The sequence below is a fragment of the Ambystoma mexicanum genome, chromosome 5q, assembly GCF_040938575.1.
Source record: "Ambystoma mexicanum isolate Mex_15411 chromosome 5q, UKY_AmexF1_1, whole genome shotgun sequence".
In the NCBI taxonomy this organism is placed as follows: domain Eukaryota; kingdom Metazoa; phylum Chordata; class Amphibia; order Caudata; family Ambystomatidae; genus Ambystoma; species Ambystoma mexicanum.
The window spans coordinates 306822536-306846388 of record NC_090933.1 but is presented as its reverse complement, the minus strand read 5'-3'; the positions used below and the strand labels follow the sequence as shown (position 1 = coordinate 306846388).

General features: G+C 42.6%; 1 protein-coding gene across 1 annotated transcript in view; it reads right to left on the bottom strand.

Moving 5' to 3' along the window:
• Positions 1 to 2223: 2223 nt before the first annotated feature.
• LOC138497369 (cadherin-7-like) overlaps positions 2224 to 23853 on the bottom strand; it is a 1579032-nt gene continuing 1557402 nt past the window's right edge. Inside the window, exon 12 of the mRNA XM_069620790.1 lies at positions 2224 to 3066. Coding sequence (XP_069476891.1) covers positions 2558 to 3066 — 509 coding nt within the window. The 3' untranslated portion in view covers positions 2224 to 2557. The remainder of the gene's footprint in view (positions 3067 to 23853) is intronic.

Here is a 23853-nt window from a genome sequence, read left to right as displayed (position 1 = left end):
GAGTGAAATAAATGGTGGCAGAGCCTCCAGTTTGTGAGCACATCACTTGGACTCAGAGGGTGGCTCACCTGGTTCATAGAGCCATGGTTGCAGTACCAATAGTATGTTTATTTGGATTACTTTTTGAAAAGGCTGTTCATTGATGCATGGGGAGTGGCTCATGTGTTCTTCCTGTATACAAAACGTTCACTTGATAATTGCTTGGATTTGTCAATGCCTGTGCTGCCTCTTTGTCCCATTCTTTGTCAGTGGTATTGTCAAAATAGAGGCTATCTTTATTTATTCATACTTTATTTATATATAGGGAGGAACAATGCACTTTTGATCACAAAAGACCGTACAGTAGATAACAAATCAGATTTGATGGGAAGCAGTGAGCCTCTTACAATGGGATGAGTTTGAGTGAAATTCTGACCAAGTTGTGCACGGGAGCAAATAGAACAGCCACCAGGGACAATAAATGGATGGGCTAACATAGATTAAAGACCATCAACATTAGACATTTTTAAATGTAGGGCGGTATGGACAGCTTTGTTTGGGATGCAACCATGATGTATGAAGTGCTAGAGTGAAGGCAGAGAAAGTGAGGGACAGTGCAGGTAAGAGATGCAAACATTTTAGGTAAAAGGTAGATGAGAGGTAGGTTAAGAGGGTAACTCGGGAGAGGAGTTAGGCTTTTAGTTTGGTATTTTACAAATCAATGTGGTCTATTTCTCTGATTTCTGGGGAATTGAATTTCAAGCAAGTGGAGCAAGAATAGAGAATGATTGGAAGTGAAAGGAAGGAAGTGAAAGGAAGCACAGGGAGTCAAGGTACCACAAGAATAGTCAGGGTGTCAGAGTGTAGATTACGAGAGGGTGTTAGAGTTGCATAGAAGAGGATACATAAGGTGGTGCCTTACTGTGTACTGTGTATAGATTTGTGAACCACGAGAGGAAAATTTAATCTTGCCTTGTTTTTCATCACCAACCACCCAGCCTGGTTAAGCTGCAAGGAAGTGGGTGTGAAGAAGAAGAAGAAGAAGAAGAAGAAGAAGAAGAAGAAGAAGAAGGAGAAGGAGAAGAAGAAGAAGAAGAAGAAGAAGAAGAAGAAGAAGAAGAAGAAGAAGAAGAAGAAGAAGAAGAAGAAGAAGAAGAAGGAGAAGGAGAAGAAGAAGAAGAAGAAGAAGAAGAAGAAGAAGAAGAAGAAGAAGAAGAAGAAGAAGAAGGAGGAGAAGAAGAAGAAGGAGAAGAAGGAGAAGAAGAATACTCTGGTGAAGTACTCAACGGAAACCCAATTCATAGTGCTGTAATAATCTGTTCGAGCATCATTAGCAGATAGTGCCACACTTTCTGCCAAATGAAGGGCTGAGTCGGCCCGACGTATGTTTTGTACTTTGCAGGACATACAACTGTTCCTGAGGCAAGCATGAGCCATACAGCAAGACAGACATCCGGCTTCCTGTGTGCCAGGGGTGGCTCTTTCCCCTTGACTGGTCCCTGACTTTGACCCTTGCTCTTTGTGTTTTATTAATACGCAACTGAGTGGACTTAGGCCCTGAGTCTTAGGGTGTTGCAGGGAATGAACGAATGTGGTGCAACACTTTCTTACCCATGGACTGGAATTGCACCGCCCTTCATTCGAGCCGAGCCTCCCTTGCAGTAGAGACTGAGACACAGAAAATGCTTGCCATTCTCAGACTCCCTCCCGCCTGCTGACAGACTCAACCTTCCCCCGGATATTTACAGCTCGAGGGTCATTCTTAGTTTTACTTCTGGGAGAGAATAACTCACCAGAAACCTGCTTAAAGTCCAAATGTGTTGAATACAAAGCGAATATTGGATTCTACTTTGATTTCAGCAGCATAAAGCAAGATCATTTTCTGAAACCTGTTTTACTATCTTATTATCTCATGTTAACCATAACATTTAATGACCATCAGCTTAGCATTTTACAGATCTTTAATGCCCTACCAGTAAAGGAAGACAGTGCTGTTAATTTTATATTCACTGTGCGGTGGAGGGCCTGAGGGGCTGGGAACCACTCATCTTGGAAGTCCTTACGGAAAGGACAAATGCCTTGCCTGCATTAGTCTTTTATGCACTATGTAGCACAAGCGCTTATTCCGCCTGTGATGAACATCGACACGGTACTTAGCTCGCTTCCCCGTGCCCTTTTCCCTCTATTATCGTCTTTCATGCATTATCACCTGGATTTATTTATGAACTGAAATCCCATTTCTGTATCTTCCGAAAAGAGGTACACATTTATTGGAAAAGTAAGACTGGAAATACACAGATTTCATAAAATAGCAATTGTGAAAAAAGGAAAACGTATATGTCGTTTTATAACACAGAAATAAATAAATATGATAGTATGAGTATGCATGCAGATATTTTTCTCCAATATATGCTCAATGCACTCACAATTTGCATTGAAAAAAAACATATAACAATCAAAATATGTCAGCTTTGGTTGCGATGTAAACCAAACAATGTTTGCTTAGATTTTGACAGTGTTGACAAAGCTTTGTCTGCCGCTTATGTTCACAGCTTGCAACCTTGCAAAACAAGTGTCTCTATTGCATATGCACCACTGGTTCCTCTTGAGTCTTCTTGACCCGATATATGTTTGCGAGCTCTGTGAATTGCGGCCCCCATTGTGCAACTTGATCACAGCTCAGATCCAGGTCAGAGTGGAAGGAACCCAAAGAGCTCAGGGATCCAGCGGTTGAGCCGTGGCCTTCATAGGAGTATTTCTGCAGGCAATCGAATGGCGGAGCGGAAGGGTCGCTGTTGGCTTCTTCAAGCTTTTCCTTTATAAACTCTCTGAAGACATCACTGTCAGGGCCAAGCCTAAGAGACATGCGGTAAAGGCTTTGGATCTCGGTTGTTATTTGCCTTCTTTTCTTATGCGGTCGCATGACAGCGCGGGGCCGCAACGCAGCGATATCAAACGCCTCAGTGTCTTCTTCGCCACCACCTTCATCGTCATATCTGACAATGTTTTCTCTGAAACCTTCTCCTTTTTCTGCAAATTGAGACAGCTTCCGCCTCTGCCGTACAGCGAGAGTGAGCAAGACGAGTACTGTTGAAAAACAAAAGAAGACAATTACTATATGGAACAAGTTAATTGAAAAAAATCCACATTTCCAGAGAAGAACTAAATGCATGTTTCACAATGATTTATACAATCGATAATTAAGTGAATGCAGAGGTTTATTGCACCTGTCAAAGAGAACCTGTAGCGATGTGTGCATGAGCAAATTCGAATAGACTATGTTGGCCCTTCCATATGTTTAGTGATGTATTAAGATCGCATGCAGGAACTTTTGGAGACAAAAAAAGAGAAGGCATCATACATAAAGACATGTAGACATGTAAAGAAGTAGATAATGCTTCCAGTGAACTGACAGTGATTACATAGGTCACATGGGCTATAGGGGACTGAGCATGCAAAGAACACATAGTTTGTGGGGAATTTGGGATGAGATGGGGATCAATAGGTGGACGCAATGATTGCTTTAGTTAACCGTGAAACAGTGCATCCTGGCATGGAGGATAGCTTCTGCGAGGAGCATCTCAGAATAGGAGGGATTTGGAATTCACTAAAGAGTGTATGAGGCCAGTGGTGCAGCCTGTCATGGTAGGAAGGTAGTTCAAAAAGCAGTGTTGAAAGGAATTGAACGTTTCCCTGCCTCTTTACCACTGGCGTGATGGGGGCCCCTGCCTTCACTCTTTGTCACTCTGCCATTGTTTCTGTTACAGAGTAACCACAATAATATCTTTATGAAGGCATAGTGACTACAAATAGAAACCATTTCTTTTTGAAGCCTGAGGGCCCCCCCAAACCCATGACATGGAAGCCTCTAGGTTGGAGGCTTTCATGTCATGGGGTGGATCTCTATAACTTCAAAACAAAATAGTTTCCTTTTGAAGTAACTTTGCCTTCATAAAGAAATTATTTCCATTATAGTACGGTCCTTAATGGAAATAATTTCTTTATGAAGTCGGAGTGACTTCAAAAAGAAAAAACATCTTTTTGAAGTAATAGGACTCTCCTCAATCCCATGATGTGTGTGTGTGTGAGAGTCCAGAGTGAACAGGTGCACACACAAATGTATAGGTGGCTGCCTGTGTGAGTGTATGGTGAAAGAGTGCACAATTAAATGTATGGGTGGCTGGCTGTGTGTGTCGAGTGTATGGTGAAAGAGTGCACACTTAAATGTATGGGTGGCTGCCTGTGTGAGTGTATGGTGAAAGAGTGCACAATTAAATGTATGGGTGGCTGGCTGTGTGAGTGTATGGTGAAAGAGTGCACAATTAAATGTATGGGTGGCTGGCTGTGTGTGTCGAGTGTATGGTGAAAGAGTGCACACTTAAATGTATTTGTGGCTGCCTTGGTGTGCCTGAATGATGAAAGGATGCACACTTAATTGTGTAGGTCGCTGCCTGTGTGAGTGTATGGTGAAAGGGTGCACACTTACATTTATAGGTGGCTGCCTGTGTGAGTGTATGGTGAAAGGTTGCACACTTAAATGTATTTGTGGCTGCCTTGGTGTGCCTGAATGATGAAAGGGTGCACACTTAATTGTGTAGGTCGCTGCCTGTGTGAGTGTATGGTGAAAGGGTGCACACTTACATTTATAGGTGGCTGCCTGTGTGAGTGTATGGTGAAAGGTTGCACACTTAAATGCATGGGTGGCTGCCTGGGTGTGTGCGCCAGTATGGTGAAAGGGTGCAGACTTAAATGTATGTCTGTCTGCCTGGGTGTGCCTGTTTGGTGAAAGGGTACAGCCTTAAATGTATGGGTGGCTGGGTGTTTCTGTGTGTGTGTACGGTGAATGGTGTGTGTGCTTGTGTTCAGGGGTGCAACAAACCCTACATTTTGGGTAGGGCTAACCCTTCAAATGTTGGGAGAGGTGCTAACTTCACTGGCGATGGGGAGGGGCAAACTTATTTATGTGGGGCATTCTTATTAGAATATTCTAGTGCAGTGACAATGTTACAAGCAGTTAACTCTCCCCTTTAAGTCTGAAAGCACTCACTTATGGGCTGCTGTGAGAATAAGCTGTCTCCTATCCCCTCTCCACGCTTCCAATCACTTCTCTGGCATGCAAGTACTAAACCCACATCAAGATTTCGATTGCCTAGCAAATTATCCATGTGAATGCAGGTATTAACAGTGAAATACTTTACGTGAGTAATTGCTGAGCCTTTGTTAACAGCGAAACCCAAGTGCCGTTTATCATCTGTGTCCTGTTGTGTCCCGCAATGGCTCAGCGACGTCAGTGAGGTCGAGTCAACATAGACCAAAAATGCAGGGGGGCGGGTGGTGGGCTACAGCAGAGTCAGCTCAATGGTGTTGTGCCACTACTTGTGTTTAATCCCTTGGTTACTTATTGGTAATCTGCATTACCCATAGCCCTATTCTTCCCTGTCCCAGTACGTGTGTATGAGGCACTTTGACTCATACACAAGTACTGGGATGATGTAGAGGGACATGGAGCTAATGCCTGGTTTACCTATCTGTACTCTTCATCACTCCTAGTCCCACTCGGCCTCATCCCAGTACTTACGTATGAGTCAGGGAGCCTCATACGTAAGCACTGGGACAAGGAAAAGGGACATGCAGGTAATTCTGGGCAGATTAGTTGGTTTTGGGGGTTGGGGAAGGGGCGGGAGGGAGAGAGGATATGTGGGGGGATGGGGTGGGAGAGGGTTTGTGCAATAAATCATAATGGTCATCTATGTCCAGGCTAAGCAGACATGATATGTGAGAGGGGCATTCTGGTGCAGCCAGTCTAGTCATTTCTTAGTTTGGCTTGACTTGTTTTGAACTGGGCATCTCTGATAAACGCAGTCCTGTTAAGTGTAATTACCTGCCTTTTAAGTGCTGCCAGTCTAGCCAGTCTTACTGCAGCAATATACATTTTTCTGGGCATCTGTGATAAACTAACCACAATAAGTGTTATTACTTCGAATGGCATTTTGGTAAAACTGCGGGCTGCAGACTTTCAAAGTGGATAAAAACAACAGAACAGGTTATCATGCCATGTTATTTCTAGAGAGAGTTGCCTGCTATTTTTTTGTAGTGTAGGTGTGTCTAAATGTGGCCTAGCATGATTTCCGGTAATATGTCATTACGTGTGTCTAGACTGTTCTACATTGTGCAGGCAATTGGACATGTTTTCATTGTGGCATGGCATTTTTAATAGCAAATCATTGTATTAATTAAAGAAATGGTCCCGTGCACTGTTGATGACTTGCATGTTTTGGATTTGTGGATTGGTGTTACCCTACACAACAATTGCAAACGCTTTGGCCTTTTAGCCAATTTTGTGCGCTGGATAATGCATTGAAACACATATTTATATATTTCTCCTGGTGCACTGTGCAGTGTACCCCTGCAGCAGCACGTTTGTATGTATTGCGCAAGCGTGGTCATCTAGGCCAGCCCAGATAGTGGCGTGACCCGTGATTTGTTGCTGAATTTTGTGTTACGCGACTGCTCTTTACTCAGAAATGGGTTCCTGCGCAAGTTGGAATGGGCAGAGAGCAGGTTCTTTCGGGTAGTAGATTCTGATTTACCCTCAAGGTATATTAGACAGTGTGGGAATCACATTTGGTGGTGAGGCAGAGAATTTTAAATGTGAATTTTGCTACTGCTGAAAGCCAGGGTCTCGAGGTACAAGCAAACATTTTAAAACATTTTACGAGCAAAGAAGGGCATGAATGACTTCTTGAAGCCTCCTGATTTAATATTCAACAATTATGCATTGTAATATTTTTAGTTGAAAGGTGTGCACTTTGATCATGAATACTATTCATAATGTGAACAGGAGTGAGTGACACAATCATTTTGCATGGTGCTTTGAAATAAATCTAAGTGAATAGTGAGCCGATTATTAACCAGAGGTGATGAGGGAAGATACCTTTGAGAAAATAGATTAGGGACAACACAGACAGACACAAGCTGTATACATTATTAACTGTTAATGTGAATGTTTTGTTTGTAGTTATATACAGTTCTAACTTTGGATGAGTACAATAATGATATATGAGAGAGATGAAGTTATTGCAGGTCTCTGCTGTCACTTCTTTGGAGGGAGCATGCAGATAGAAACCAATTGTGTGGTTATGTCTTTAAGGAAGTCGCGGCAGCACAGTGGGGCAGCAAATTGACCAACTGAGCTGGGCTTCAGAGGGCAGGGTAGAAGTTTTGGAAAAAAGGGAGACCGCGTCAGCCAGCATGGAAGTCTCATGAACGGAATTGAATATCAGTAGACGAAGATTGATCATGGACGGGTGCTCCAAAGAAATCCATCATATGTCAAGAAGGTCGATAGAGGTTAGGAGATGAGCAATGGAGGTTAATGAACGTGTGAGTTGCAAAGGTAGACATTGTGTTTTATGGTTAGAGAAGAGTAGAGAGCAAGGATGAGGAGACAGGTGGAGCAGAGGACGAGAACATACATCAGGGGTTTAGTAGAATGGCAGATGATGCAGGGGGACATCTTTGAGAATATTTAGGAGGTTTATGAAGGCAGCTGGATCACTAGAGGTAATGCATTGTGAACCTTTAGGATTCTGAAGTATATAAAGGGGCAAGGAACCCTCTTTTTTGTGTATGGGGACCTGATTCTAGAGGGTAAATGGGCAATATCAGAGTAAAGAATAGAGTCAACGGCTATCCCTTTCATAGATACACAGAAGGTGCACCTGTACTACAGTGAGGATAGCTTATGTATATGCTCTTCCAAGGATCACAAGAAGGAAAACTGTTGTCATAAAACAAAGTTTAATTGATTACTCAACAATTAAAAATTATGCAAATTGCCGAAACAAGATAAATATTCTAGAAATACAAAGGAAACCAAGGCAAATAATGGTGGGTTAATAACAACCAAATGCAATTTCATGTACTGCTTTATTGATAGCGGCACGTAATCATTGTCGACACATTTGTTGGGTGTTTCTGGTTCGGACGAAGAATGGAAAACCACAGGTATTGCGATGAAGAGGCAAGGTTTCTGTGGGTACCGAACTATCGTCAGGACTCAAGTGATGGCATAGAGGTGGACAATTGGTGTAGGGGCTTGGTTCACCTAAAGGGTAAAATGAGAGGATGTGCTGGATGGACTGAGGAGATAATGGTGAGGAGGTCATTGGGATCCTCGCGGTAGATGAGCATTAGGCACAGAGGTGCAATCGAGTGGCAGATTGCACAGAGACAGTCAGCTACATGGAACGAAAGGGACAGAGATTAAAACATTGGAGAGTTAGGTGATCAGGCAGTACGAGGAGACAAAGACAGAGATTAATTTACAGCGAACGGACACGTAGAGGAAAAACAGATACCAAGGGAATGGCTGAGAGGAGAGGTACCAGTCTTGCATGAAATGGAGACGGTGCATTATGTGGGAAGTCTTACGATATGTCTACTGTGGACTGGAAAGTCATACATTGACTTAAGTGCAGACCAACATGGCGTGACTTTCTAGGAGTATCAAGGGCATCTTAGGTTTAGAAGACATTCTCGGTAGGAAGAAACATGAGTCTGTCTATTCACAATCAAAGCTGTATCCCACATGATTTTCAGATTTCTCTTTTGGTCATTACTAATTTCTCCAAAGAGGGAGCGACATGTGCATAGCTTTTTTGAGCTTTTAATGAATCTTGAGGCCTAGCATGACAGGCATACAACCTCTGTTACCCCAGAACTGCCCCAATGGATTGCAGGCCCATGAACAGGGCAGAGTACAGATCTTGTTGGCTGGGGAACATACATTGTTATATGTATGTCGCCACAATATGAGTAAACGTGTAAATGTTTTAACCAGAGAATTTCCTTAAAGTTTTTACAAAACACATTAAATACATTGAAGATGTGAAACCCAGTGGTACCCCACAGATGACAAGGCCAAAGAGGGCATGGGAGTCTCGCGGCTGATATTTAGGCATTTAAGACAGTAGAGGATGAATGATGATGTGCATCCGGTGCACTGTGTGCTGCTGTGTGGACATGAAATGTCAGCATGCTGCGGACATCACTGTCAGTGCTGTCAAGTTGACAGATCATCATTGGGATCAGGCTGTGTCCTTTATCCTGAGTCACTCAAGACAGGCTGGCATCTGTCCAGTATGTTGTTAGACATGATATGTGTATTGACTTTTAATGTGTTTTAATGTGTGTTAATGTGCAAGTACATGGCAAAGCTACAATTGAGCTGACACTGACAGGCTTGGTAGGGTCTAGGGAGGGATTGTTTTAGGAGGCATGATAAGAGAAAGGTTTAGCTCTTAAGAGACAAATCTATTTTTAAGAGAATTGATTGAATGTACCTGTTTGTGATAACTAACCCAGAAAAAAAAAAAAAAAAAAACAGGATGTTGGTGGTAGCTCAGCAATGAGATCACAGAAACCATTAGGTGACTGGATTCTTTAAATAGGATTAGCATCCTTGATTACATTATAGTGGATTGTGAAAATAGGTCCTTTCTATGTCTAGGATTGCAATTACTATTTTGACTTTTCCTGTGACAATTGTGGCAACAATGTCACATTTTCCTTGGGTTTGAGGGAGGGACCATGCATTGCAGTGAGGGGAGATTAATCGTTAAATGTGTAAATCACTCTTGTCAAGCTGTTGAAGGCTGCCAGTAGTTTTCTTAATAAAGGTTTTGTTTTGCTGGAAAACTCAATTTGTGGTAGCCTATGCATAGTGACAAGATGTATGTTGACCAGGAAGACCTTTGCATTTTTCAGTGGGTGACACATTTCTTTTTTGTGAGTAAAAAGGGTTGGGGTAAGGTTACATGATCGCTCAGTGTGGGCACTGATTTGTGACTATGACCATATTAGCCCTTACATGAGTGAACTAGGATCTACTTTCATGAGGTCACCAGTAAGTATGGTCTATAAGTATGGTCTTGGAAGAGTAATTCTTAGAGTTGAGAGATTTGGTGTTTGTTGATGGGAATCTTATTGTGAGATATGGATAATGTACACATTCTGTTTTCTGAGTAGATTGTGTGGACCGAACCACTCATTCTACCCTCCATTAAATGGAGTACTTGAGTGGTTTCAGGCAGCCAGTACAATGCCATCCCTGTTACTGTTCTCTCAAAAAAAACAAGGCATATGTAGCAGCCATGATACTGATATGATAAAAAAAAGTGAATTGATATTGCTTCCCTCCAATTCATTTTATAGGAAAATGCACTCTATCTGTGGACACTTCCTGGTTGCATATACCTATGGGCCATTTTTGGTGATTATTAATGTATTTGCCTAGAACTGAATCAATTAGGCATGTAAGTAAAAAGGCTACCATAATTTAGAACATTAGCCAAAAATAGTGATAATCTTGTTCTTAAGAATATGGGACCCGGATGTCTTTCTAGACACCCTAAAATATGAATCATCAAAGGCTATTGGTTGAGGACAGGTAGGATTTGGATCATCAGGTTGGGAGTTAGTTGGTATGATATGAAATGATAGTTTATTTATATCGCGCCCATACACAAGGGTTTCAGGCCGCAACAAGGCAAGGGAGGGGCACAAGGGAGGAAATTAATTATCTTACTAGGCCCAGTGACAATGAGAACACGCAAGTGCAGGGGAGAGGAGAGGGGTTAAGTGCAAGGGGAAGGGGTGGGGTGAAAAGTGATGAACACGTGATGAAATAACAACAATAGGTAATGCGGCCAGCAGGTGGCAAGTGCACTAATTAAGGGCAGACAACGGGTGTCTGATAAGTGCAGGTAAGGGGACTGTAGGGTTGCAGATACAGACCCAAGTGCAAGGGTTGGCAGGAGGCAGTGCAGGCATGTAGATAGGTGGGCAGGGATCTGGGCCTGAATACAGAGGGTAACCAGGAACCCAGTTCAGAAACAGGCAGAGATCAGCAGGTGAGAGGAAGAGAGAAGGCAGAAGCAAAGAGGAGGGTCTTGAGGTGCTTCCGGAACTGAGGATGGTTCTCCTCGAGTTTCAGAGAAGCAAGGAGGTTGTTCCAGGGGGAGGCCCCAGCCGAAGCGAGAGATCTACCACCAACTCATTGCATGGAGAAGCGACTGATCCTGAGGGAGTTGGATGTAGAGGAGTGAAGAGTTGGTAGTCTAGGTATTCCTTACATCCACCATGCAGATGTAGCAATGGTCAAATTAACCATCAAAAGCTCAACGAGGCCATGGACTCACATCAATATTCTAAAGCCCTTCAGTAAGATGAAATGCCTTAAGGATCAACCTACCCAAGTTATTGATGCTGATGTGATCCCAGGCTGCAGCAGATTGTTTCAGTTTGCATGTAAACATTATTATAGTTAGACCAACTGAAAACTAATGATCATGTGGGCATCTTTGTGAAAACTATTGGCTGCTCAGTAATATTTCTGTACATGTGATAACAAATCTGCAATCAGGAGCTTGTATAAAGATATTATAGAATATAAGGCACAGAACAGTTTATGCATTTTGACAATTGTGGACTGAATAGGAAAGATATTATCAAAAAAGGATTATGGAAGCTTTGATGACTGGAAACAATGTCAATTAGCACCAGGGGGGGAGGGGGCGCAATCAATCAAGTTGCTCTGATCGCATTCTGATTTCCATGATCCAAGCCTGCATTCTGAGCAACCTTGTGGATGCTCCCCCACACATCCATCTTCCCCCACCCTCCCTTCCCTTAACATAGTTTTGCCCCACTTACCTGCTTGCTATCCTATGAAATGTAATTTATTGCGAGAGGGCTTTTGAGACAGGATTTTGATTTTGAAGCTTTCACAAATGTCCTGGATTTGTGTGAATCATTAGCATGATATCCAAATACGCCTTTGGCCTCATTATAAGTTTTCCGGTCCTGTAACAATGGCACTGGTAAGCTTGCTGGTACCGTTGTTACCAGACTGGCAAACTACGAGTTCTGCTTGTGGGTGCCTTCCCGCCCACCAAGTGTGACCTGGTGGGCATACGGCACCCACAAGCAGAGCATGTCGGAAGCACCGGCCTCATTCTGAATGGTTCCGGTGCATCTGACCTCCCCTTTCCCATTGGCCCTATGGTGCTCAAATGGGAATGGGGTGGGGCCAAGCCTGATTTGCATATGGTCTTTCCCTTTCTGTAATGGCTTGGCAGGCAAAGAACGGTGCTCTGGAGGGTTGCCCAGAGCATTGCCAGTGGTTAAGATTCATTCTAAACGTTCCATCCATCACCGCTTTGTTTTTGCAAATGGGAATGGGGAGCACTTTTTTTCCGACGCAAGCAAATGGGCAATTACCGTGTTCGGCAGGGCCGTAATGACCCGGTAATTGCCCATTTGCAGGTGCCGGTAAAAAATCACATGTTTGGCGGCAGCCTGCCAGTTTTACAGGCAAGGCTACCGTCAAACTTGTTCTGAGGCCCCTTTTTCTCAAGGTCAATAACAGGGGAGGCCATTGTACTGTTTTCCATGAGACATGTGCATGTGGAGGCATACATTTTCAAAGGTGTCAGCAACAGGTGGTGGCGGCAGAACATGTTCAGTTTTTTGGGGGAAAGATGAGAACCTATTTGCCTCTTCCCAATTCTTAGTTATGATTGGTGAGAGTGTATACATTAGGATTGTGTTAGAAAGAGAATAGATGCGTGTTTGTACCTTCTGTGTGGCCAGCAAAAAAAAAAAAAAAAAGAACGTTCTTTCTATGATGAGGTGCCTATCCTATACATGGCGTTTGGCAGATCTGGCTTTATCTGCACATACCAGTGCCTAGGTCGTGATCTCCTTGGAATTGATTTGTATTGTGAGAATGGTAACAGGGATTAGGAGAGTCACCATCCTCTTCTAGGGAGATTGTGAGTGTGTTGCAGCACCGTCCTCAGGATACCCTATTTTGAGAGAAGGGCCAGATCAAAGCTACTGCACCGGAGCCGGAGCGGGAACCACTGGAAGTATGGTCCATGGTTGCTCTATGTAGGCTGCTTTTGGATCTTGCTGCGCAGTGCTTAGCACTTCCTATTATAGCAATATGTTTCTGACCTGCATGCATGTATTAAGCAATAGCAGGTGTTAAGTGTCAGAGATGCTTAAGCATGCTGTAGTAGTCTCGGCAGTAAACTGAACGCTTGTAATGCTTTTTGTAGGTACACAAGGGGGGTTAACAAAGGTATAAATGACAAAGATACACAGGAAACCTGCACAAACAATAGCGATGTGAATAAATATCTGCAAACGGTTAACACATTACATATGAAACCAGTTGTGTTAAAAAGATTCCATTCCATTCCCAGAGTTAAGCCATTGGCAGGGTTGTCACAAGGTATGGTGAGGCCCGGGGCAAAGAATGTGGTGAGGCCCCCTTACGATTATTTGCACTGGGCCAGCGGTTGCACTACAGCAAACAGGATACTTGAGAAATAGCCCCTTGAATTTATTTCTATGTGGAGGGACCGAAATATGTTGTATTCCTACAACTGTGAATCACTACAGCAAAGTTGGGTTTCTCTACTGAAGAAAGGTTTATGTCAGATTAACTTTTGTATCAGATGCATTAATATGAATAGGATGTCATGCCAACATGTAGTGTGAGCCACCATCATTAAGGAGCACCCTGCCCCTGTATGCACATTACAACACACATCATACACAATAACACAGTACAGTGGAGCCTGGTGATGGAGACCAAACCAAACAAGGGATGCTTGAGAGGGGCTCTCACTCCCAAGTACATGTTTGAAAAATTGGGTTAAAATGGTGCATTTTACCTCAATTTCTTAAACAAATTAGGTAGAAAGCCATACAATTTGCAATTTGTTTTGTATCGTAGCAAATGGAAAAAGTCACTAGTCTCAAGTCACCAACCATGCACAGGAACATTTCAAATGCATGTCATGCCGCCTTTGCCGACAACATATGCCAGTATACAAATATGTTCATGCTGGCTGTTCCGATGTATGTCCATGCAGGCTGCAACAATATATGCCAGTTTTACCACATAAGGACTGCCAGCAATTCAAAATTCCATGCCACAGAAAGTATATCCAGGCGCGCGATGCACCATTAGTGTTATTACTGGCTAGACTGGCCTACCTTCAATGTGGTCAAGATTAGCCATGTAGTATGAATTATGTGTGATCTACCCTTAATGTATTGTCCTGTGCATCAAGGGTAAAACAAAACAAGCATTGGCAATGAAAACTGTTTGGGCTTTCATGTAGGCATTGGAAGGGAACTGCTGCATTGGAATTTACTGGGCATTGATGGTATCAGGTGCAAAACGGTTTGATAACCTTCCCATCTAATAGCAGTGCCTGGAAATGAGTAAAACCGATGCACACGCCAAAACTGTTGGCTTTGTTGATGCTTGTTTTTAACCGGAATTCAGTAAAGGACACAAAGGGCACTTTTAAATAAAGTGACTGAAGGCAGACCTGGTCAAGAAGTTTTTATTACACCACTAGTGTGTTTACAGTGCACATTAAGTCATTCACTCTAAGATTACTCTTTTAAGAAAACACTGGCAGGCACTTTGAGTGCAACGTTGGTTGGTAAGGCTTGAATAAAGCTAGCTCAAAGTGTTGAGGTGTTTTCTTGGGGGGGTTGGGGTCGGAATTGCCATAGGGATTAGCATGGTCATAGGCAGTCAATAGGGGGTAGAAGGGACATATTCAGACAACACCTACAAGCTTTGTATCCGTCCTCACGTGCCTTTTCCTCCTATCTGTAATCTAATGCCTTTGTTTTGACTTATAGTTGACGCACCTAATAGCTAAAACTAAAAAGGATGTCATAGTTTACCACTTGGATGATAAATATTGAGAATGTATATGCCTGCATTCTTCAGAGCTGCCTGCCTTGGGTTAAAAAAAAAGAAAACGTTGTGTATGATGCACTGCCTAATAAGAAAAAAACATTCAAAATTATGAATAACCAAAACATGCAATCTCATTAGACAGGTGGACAAACCACATGCAAATCGGTCTTGTTTCTGGCACTAAAGGGATTAATCCGCTCCCCCAGGCCACCTCCAGTACTGCCAGGCCAAAACATGTATAGGGTTGCTTGTTATTAATTTCAGAGGGAATGTCTCAAAACTGATTTACATATGGCTGTTATCGTTCTGAGATGGCTCAGGTGGAATAAGCATGATGGAATGTGAGCTATGCAAAAGAATTCCCAGTGGGGGTCATTAATGTAATGCTTTCCAGCCATCAGTTATTGGTGCCACACTTATTACCAAGACATATTTCATTTGATGGGAGTGCCCATTTTTAGATTGGGCTATAGATGTTGCTTGCGCAGGGTGTTAATGGTGCGCTGCATTCCTGGCCAGTAGAAAGAGTCCTGGTCTGGAGTGTGCCGCTTCTTTAAAATCCTTAACAGGTTGCAAGGGGAGAAACAACCATATGTAAGTCAGTACGCCGCCACCACCTGTTGCTGACACTTCCAGAATGCAGAAGTCGTGGGTCAGGCCTTAACTTTGCAAGGGTCCTGATGCAAAGACAACCCTCATGACTGTTATCATCCTCTGCCACTAGGCAATGTGTTTTTCCCTAAATACAATAGGAAACGCATTGGCAATGACCCCATCTAACATGCATGTGTTATCCCTGTAGTTGGTGTGCCAGTTTCATGGGATTATTATTTTAAAAAAGCTGTACAACCACTATCCTCCAATAAACTCACACTGAACATCTGGATGTGGTTGGCCAGCCTGAAGATTCCAAACCTTTCTTAGCAGTTCTCAATCAAATCCAAGACGATATGTTACGTGTCCTCACTATTCGTGTAATTCCATTGAGAGGCTATGTTATAGAATGTATTCGCCATTTGGACATGGATGTATCCAGGGACACTCATTGTTCTGCTTGTCTCCTACCTCCTACTTTTTAGGATTAATTGAAATACGATTTCTGCCCCATCTTCTCGCTAACCAGGTGCGTGCACGTGTGCCCTCTCCCAGACATGCCAGCACTGGACAGTTACAACCCCCATGATGACTTGAAAGTTCATAGAAAACATGGTAATAGAAATGCAGAGGGTCTTTACGGATTAGCAATATAAAAATGGAATCATACACCATTTGACACCACCTGGAAACAAGGAAAAATACATGTGCATATTCTTCAGAGTATTTTGATGATGTTCATGTGACTCAAGCGCTTCATTCCGTTTGCCGTAAACACTTTTAATACTATTTGTCCCAGCTGCTTACATGAGCTCATGAGTCTGGCTGTCTACGTGCCCTAAATTATTTACTCTCTCTATGATTAGCCATAAACTCCCCACTCTGCCAATGTTGTCAAAGTAATTGCATGCTGACACTGTCTGCGTGCTGTCCACGTTGCTTGCAATGGCAAGGCACATAAAGCAAACTATGATGTGTCACAAGCCTTGGCAGGACCACAATTGTATATTTACTGTTTTGCCACTGTTATTTACTCCCCTTGCTCACGCCCCACGTTTGCCTTGGGGTGCCTGGAAATACCATTTTGTTAAATAGGCACCTAACAAATGCACAATAAATAAATTAATAAATACATTATTCCTTGACTCTATTCCCGCTAATAGAGAGCATGGAATCTATACTAATATCTGCTGTCCTCAAGTGATCCTCATTGTGTAACTTCCAACTACAGTTGTCATATGACCCCTACTGAAATGTACATGATTCAGGATTTTTTAACAATTACTCATTAAAAAAATAGAATGAAAGTAGTATGGATGGCTACTAAAGGATGGGGGAAAAGTTTGTCTGTGAATTATACATTTCAATCCAAATGTGAGCAACCCACTTAAACACCTAAACTTCACAAGATATCACAACAAGCATACACGTATATGGTCAAACTATTGTTTGATAAGGTTGCAAATAATGTGCATTTTACACTTGAATTGCTCCTTAGTGTACACCTCATGACAAAGACATAAGTCACCAATTTGACAGTAAAACAGTTAAATATTAAGGGTAGGACACCCCCATGTATCTATATACTAGAGACAGGGAAGCAATGTTTGAGTGTGAGGGGTGGTGAAAAAGGGAAAGGCGAAGGAAAGGGAGAGTTGGAAGAAAAGGGTGGTATGTGTGGTGGAACCCCCATCAATTAAAAAAGTTAATAAGAAATGGTCACAACATGGGCACAGCATATTGTTAGAGGGAGTCAGGACAATGAGCAAGTTGCAAATCTGACATGCAATCACCATTGAGAGATAAACATACATTTAGGTGCCATGACACCAGCAATGCACAGGAATGTTCTGCAGATGTTCCCAATGGAAAGTTGGGCCAATGGACATAAGTAACTAAGTAACCTGCGCGTGTGATGGATACTCAATGACCCTGTGACGATCCATGCATAGAGTTCAACTGGGTCTACTTGCACAATGGGAGGAATTTCTGAGAGAGGGGTTTGATGATCCTTGTGTATTGTGAATCAGCATTCAATTAGTGGTTCAACTGTTACTTCGAGGGGATGCTGTTTACATGTGCATCACTCACAAAGTGAGGACAGTGTACCTCCCATCAATGGAACTGCACTTGCAGGAGGGGGATCTGAGATGCTAGTGGGCTATGAGTTACAGGGATTGAACAATTGCAAGCAGTGGCAAATGCAGCCGGCCCGCACTCCAGATAGGAAATGTACGCATCCAGAAACAAAGAGCACATGTTAAAGAGTGTTTTATAATATTTCATTTGACTGGCTTGCACTGAATATAAATTCTAATATACATTAACATGCTAGCCTCTTCCCATTAACCTGTAACATGTCCTTAATATAAATTAGTGCAAATTGGTTCAGATGAAATAACTTGAAATGACTTACGGAATTTGTCACAAAGCCTGAATGTGCATTAATACTAACACAGCCAAGTGTGCAGAGAGCATAGTTGGACAAGTATACACGGAAAGGCATAAACCGAAACAAGAAGTGTGTTGTGGAGTTTGTAGAAGTGTTTTCATTGTGTTGTTGGTCTTTGCTATTTAGTGTGCTTTTGTATCAATGTTTCTGTTAAATGTTTCTAAGATTGTATTCTGTGTGTGTTGAAGTTATGTTTATGTTTCTTACTACAAAACAAGAAGAAGGGTGTCTCTTTCCTTCTTGAATCATTACCTTTCGTGTCCCTTCACGAGCGTTAACTCTTATTTTTCTTTTTCAAAAAACATGTTTCCCAGTGGGTGTTTATTATCTACTGTTATATTGTATTGTATTACAGTGTTTGCAGTTGTAGTTTTAGGAGTATGATTGTTATGTTTGTTCCATTGTTTGGCCACTTTTTTGTTCACTTGGGTGTGTGCTGTTTCTCATATACATGTGGGTTTTCGGATTCACACATACATGGTTCTAAGCATTTGCAGCAATTATGGTGTGCCTGCAATCCTGAGAGGGAAAGGGGATAAAGGCTGGGGAGAAGGAGGAGATGCTGCATTTCTCCTCACATTAGGCGAAATATTTTACAGGCTTGATGAGGAGAGAGCACCTTATTCTCTTTGTGGGCTCCATTTTGCAGACCTGGGCTGAGAGCACCATTGACCTTCTGATGTTGTGAAGAGTTTTGAGAAATATTTTCAGGGGCTTGCAGCAGTGTTTTCTGTTTGCTGTTGGAATTTTGCAGTTGTGTGTGTCTTTGAAGGCATTTTGTTGGTTCCCCCTTCTACATTGTTATCAGTGTGTGTTAGGTTCCATATACAGAAAAGAAAAAGAACATTTCACTTTTCATCTTTTACCTTTCCCTTTTTGTATCTCTTCGCACAAGTTAGAAGTCCAAAAACAATTCACACACACAACTGTTTACCCCAAACACAAAAAAGAAACAAAACTACACGTGCACCTCTGTGTGTTTGCCATGCACTGTTCTGTTGCACTGCTTTGTATTGCATTGCAGTAGTTGTAGATTTAAGAGTAGGATTGCATTCTTTATTCCAATTTGTGTTCACTTGTTTGTCCACTTGAGATTTTGCTGGTTCTCATGCACTTGTGCTTCTCGGTTCCGCACAGATACAAAGTGGCAATTGCAGCAGTCATGGTGTGCCTGGATTTCTGAGAGGGAAATACAGCTGAGGGGGAGGAAGGACTGCTGCATTTTACCTCACAAGAGGAGAAGTATTACCCCACAATTTTTAAGAAGAGGTAGAACCCTGTGCTCTTTGGGGGTGCTTGTTTGGACACAGCAGATCCTTCAAGTCAATGGGGGAGGAAGAGGTATTGAGGAATGCCAGTGAAGTGGCAGAGGAGTTTGGGACAATCGAAGAAGCCCTGGCAGAGATAAAATACAGAGGTTGGAAAGGGTTGGCCACTTGTGAAATTCTATACTGAGGCATTGGAGGAACAGGCTGACAAGTTCCTCATGCAGAAGGAGGTGGTAGATGCAGCAAGCCACTTGGATGAGGTGTTTGCTTGGGTTCCTGATGGATGGGAACATATAGGTGGAACTTGTTTCCACCCTGCAGGGCATACGTGCAGCTGTTGATGAGGATGAGGACAGTCAGAGTTGCTGCAGTAGGAGGTGGATCTACCTGAGGGGTAAGAAGATGGGCAGGGAGCATGTGAGATATTGGCGGAGTGTCATCAGGATATGAAAACATCACTTTCAGCACAGTCGATGCAATGGAATGTGTAAGGAAGCAACTGGTCAGGGCTTCTAAGTTTCAGTCTCTTCTATAGCTAACACTTTCCAATCTACATACACCGTCAAACAACCCTGCTCCTTTTTTCAGTGTCTGACATGTACTTAGTAATATATCACCATCTTCATCAGATTTTCTGAGTCGGCGTGTTGGCTATCGGAAGATCTGGATCCTAGTCCTCTGCAATAAAGTGACTGGTCATTTTCATAAATGTCAATTGTTCAAAATGACGCATTTCAAGGCTTCTCCTGTGGTTAGAGGGAACAGCCCCGGCTGAACTAAAAACCCTGACTCCATACTTACACTTGGCTGGTAGCTAAGTGATTCTACAGCATCCACCCACACAAGTGCTGCAAGCCATATGGACTGCTTGCTGTAGCAATACTTTAACATGTCATCATCCTTTCCACAAGTGAGGTGTCCAGTAGATGGGCAAAAACATCTGTGCAGCTGAAGGCCGATAGTCCATTCCTGTTGTTGATGACTTGTCTTTATTCAGGATTTCAAAATGACTGAGGAGAGTACCCCACAGATTTACAACCCCAGAGTCTGTGCCTGCCCTGCTGTGAAAACTTCCAACATTTGACCTTAATGTACCGGCCATTGATTCACCTGTCACCCACAAGCAAGCCATGCATAGTGCACCTGGGAGGAGAAGAGGGAAGAACTCGGAATCCAAGAGGTCAGGATGTTGGATAGTCACAGTTTGTGGTAGGCGAACACTCACGTGATTTATTTTAAATTGAGAAACAGATATGACACCGTTCAGCACATGTGTGCATATTCACTGCATGAGATGTTCACTGTCTGGTGTGTCACCCAATTCCTAAATTCTAGCTGCTGTATCCCAGCAAAAACAGGTCAGGATTGCTCTCCCAAAAGATTCTCTCAGGGATTGTTGGCTCTTTCTCTGCCCGCTTCTCCACTCCGCCACTCAGGTTTCATCACATAGCATGCGTCTTGACAATTGCTTCAAGAGACGGACACTGGTTGGTATGTTACCTACCAACCCAAATATCTTTGGCTCTCTCTCAGCAAAATCAGGCAAGTGCATTCTTCTCATTTATTTCCAATCCTCCTCCCACATACCACCCAATGGTACTGAATTGCACCAGCCTTCTCTAGTCGCTTCGAAGTGAAATCAGGAGAGTGCGACTCTCTCACAGACTGCCCTCAAGGATTCCCAGCTCCTCCCACTCTTCCGTCCAGTGCGAACCTCTAGCATGTATCTCATCCACTTGCATCAAGAGTTGGACGACACTGATCTGCGTCATCCACCTTCTCGAATCTGTGTTGCTCCCTCCCAGCAAAAACAGTCATGTATGCCTTTTCCACAAACTGCCCTTAATGTTTTCCAGCTCTCCAGATCCTCCTCCGAGTTGTCAACTGATGGCATGTCTCTCATCCATTGGCTTCAAGAGATGGATACTGTCTGATGTGTCACCAACCCTACTCCTCCAAATTTCCAAAGAGATGGCTCTTGTGTTGTCCACCCACTTCAGGTTAGTGAAAGTGCATCACATTGCTACATAAGGAACACAAACCCTAAATGTCAATGAGTGGGTCACCTTCACTCACTACTTTTACTTATCATTCCTCATACAACTATTCTCAATATTCAGAAATTTCCCTAAATGTGCAGACTTTTTTATAACAATAACTTGGGGTGAGCAAAATGTTCACCTGCAAAGCAAATAGTGGGAAATCTGCACTAGATTCTGCTTCCGCCACTGAAATTTCACCCGGTTACATGAGGTTTTGCAAGTGCATGGTGTTTCATTCCTATGTTAGTTTTGTGTCGCGCGAAGAGAAACTTTGCACAGGTCTGTTTTTTCGTTCCATGTGGTTTTGTTTAGTGGCACAAGCAACTTTGGGCATTTTTTCAGTGTCTGATTGTTTTTTGCAGCGAGACGAGAAACTTTGTGAGGTCTTTTTTGACCTGTGGTATTTTCATGCAGCGGCATGAGAAACTTTCCATGCTTTTCCACAATCCATGCTAGCTTCGTGCAGTAGCACGAGAAATTTTGCAGAGCATTTTTGTTTGATTCAAGGTTGGTTCTCACAGCGCACAAGAAACTAAGCACGTTTTTTCTAACCATGCTAATTTTGCACAGTGACACGAGAAACTTTGGGGAGATTTTTTTGACTTGCAGCTCTTTTCGATATGCAGGGGTGGTGGAGTGGTGGATTTCAGTGACACAAACTGACCTTTTTCAGATTTTGTTTCCCCCGGCTGGCAGAACAGAATTTCACAATTTCGCCCAGGCCTAGTAATTATAGTAATTACCCCCTGCCAAAAGATTCCTGAGTCTGAATGGGAGCTCCAGCCACATGCCCCCCTTCAAGCCATGTTGACAGACTTTAAGCAACATTTTCCAAAGGTAAATCAGGGTTCATCCTTACTGATTACCCACCATTCTGGTTGTTCGTGTTTATTAGAGGACAATTCATCCAGGCCTACTCCTAACAACCACTATAGCAATGTAAAGTGATTGCTATCACCATAGTAACTCATGTACTGGTGCCACTTCATTAAAAATGTGAGTACGCTACCAGCCAACATATTATATATAAAAGAAAGCTGACATTGGATTGTATCATGGTGGGCTTTGCAACTGTCCAGAAGGACCCTTTATACTGAAAATCAAATCATCCTGCAATTGGATGTAAACACTTTTCCGTTTGTATTTTTAGATTTGCCATATCATCCCTGTTAGACTCTCTGACCCCAGGAATACTCTGATGGTATCACTGTGACCACTATTTCCATGACACTCCTTACCTGTGTGGGAACATACTAACATGTGCCCATTAATTCAAAATGTACGATACATAATGTGGTGTTTATTTTATTTCTGCATTTTTCTAATATGTTTGTCCATGTGTTGATCCCTCTCCATCCAATATCTGTTTTGTTTTATTTTTTTAAGTTTTTTTTTACATATGTATTTCTGACTAACAAATACGTTTTTATTTTTTTATTTTTATTATTGATAACTATAGGATCTTTTTTTAATGTGGATGTCAGCTTTCTGTGGCAGGGCAATGTTCAATCGTAACGTGTTCTATGTATGCACGGCAATGGAATATTTGTTCATGAACATGCACCCTGGAATGGCTCCATATGGCCGGGTGGAGCCTTGTATTTTCTGCAATGATAAAGCTTTATATGCCAATATACAAACATGCACCTTATGACCTGGTATCTGTCTCATATGTCAAGGTGTATTCATACATATGGCTTTGCATTCACCTAAACGTCAGAGACCATAAACTGAAATGTGTGTTTGTAACATTATTGGGACTTGAATATAAATGACTACCTTTTGCCACCTTTTGTGCAGCAATTCACATTCGTATTTTAGAAGGTCTTAGAAGAAATAGTTTTCCATGAACATTAGGGAAGTCACATTTCCGTGGTGCACGTCGAGTTGCACAAAAGAGTTGAAACTATGCTACTTCCAGGTGTGAACATTTCCACTAACAATGATTTTCCATAAATATCTCATAGTGACTTCTCACATAATCCTTCCCTAGGACGGCTTGGGATACCCATCTGAAGTGGGCGGACATGTGCACAGATTACATCAAGGAAGGCTGCCCAAGTTAGCACTGCCAGGCTTTGCACTTTTGTATTCAGGACAATTGCTGTGCTATCCCAGGCACTGTCAATGACTCAGGGACCTTCAGAACATTCTGGGAGTGTGAGCTGAAAATCTAATAACTGAGGGTGATCGCGTACACTAAGGTAAAAACCCACACGAGGTTAACCTTCTATGATGGGATACTCCACAATTGGTCTGATTGTAACAACTATCGACAGATTGTCCTTCTGGACTGCGATAGTAAAATCTTTGCAGCAATAATTTTGGAAAAACTCGATACCTAGATAAAGGTAAATAACACCTCACCTAGATATCAATGTGGATTTAGAAAATGACTATCTACGACACTGAATGGGTTGATTCTGTCAGTCATAAAAGATGGTTCTAGGAACTCTGTGAAGGGCATTCCAGAAAATGTCTATGTTTAATAGACTTCTCTAAGGACTTTGATCTTGTTACTCACCAGGTGCTCTGGGCTAAACTGAGAAAGGAGGGCCACCTTGCATCTCTGCTGGCCAAGTCTCTAATACATAGATGAGGATACATCAGCGAGGGTTAGGCTGGATGCAGGGAGGCCTCCGTCAGAATCTTTGCCGACAACGAAAGGGCTGTGTCATGGTTGTAGGCTTGCCCCTTGTTTTTACAATCTGTACCTTGCAGATC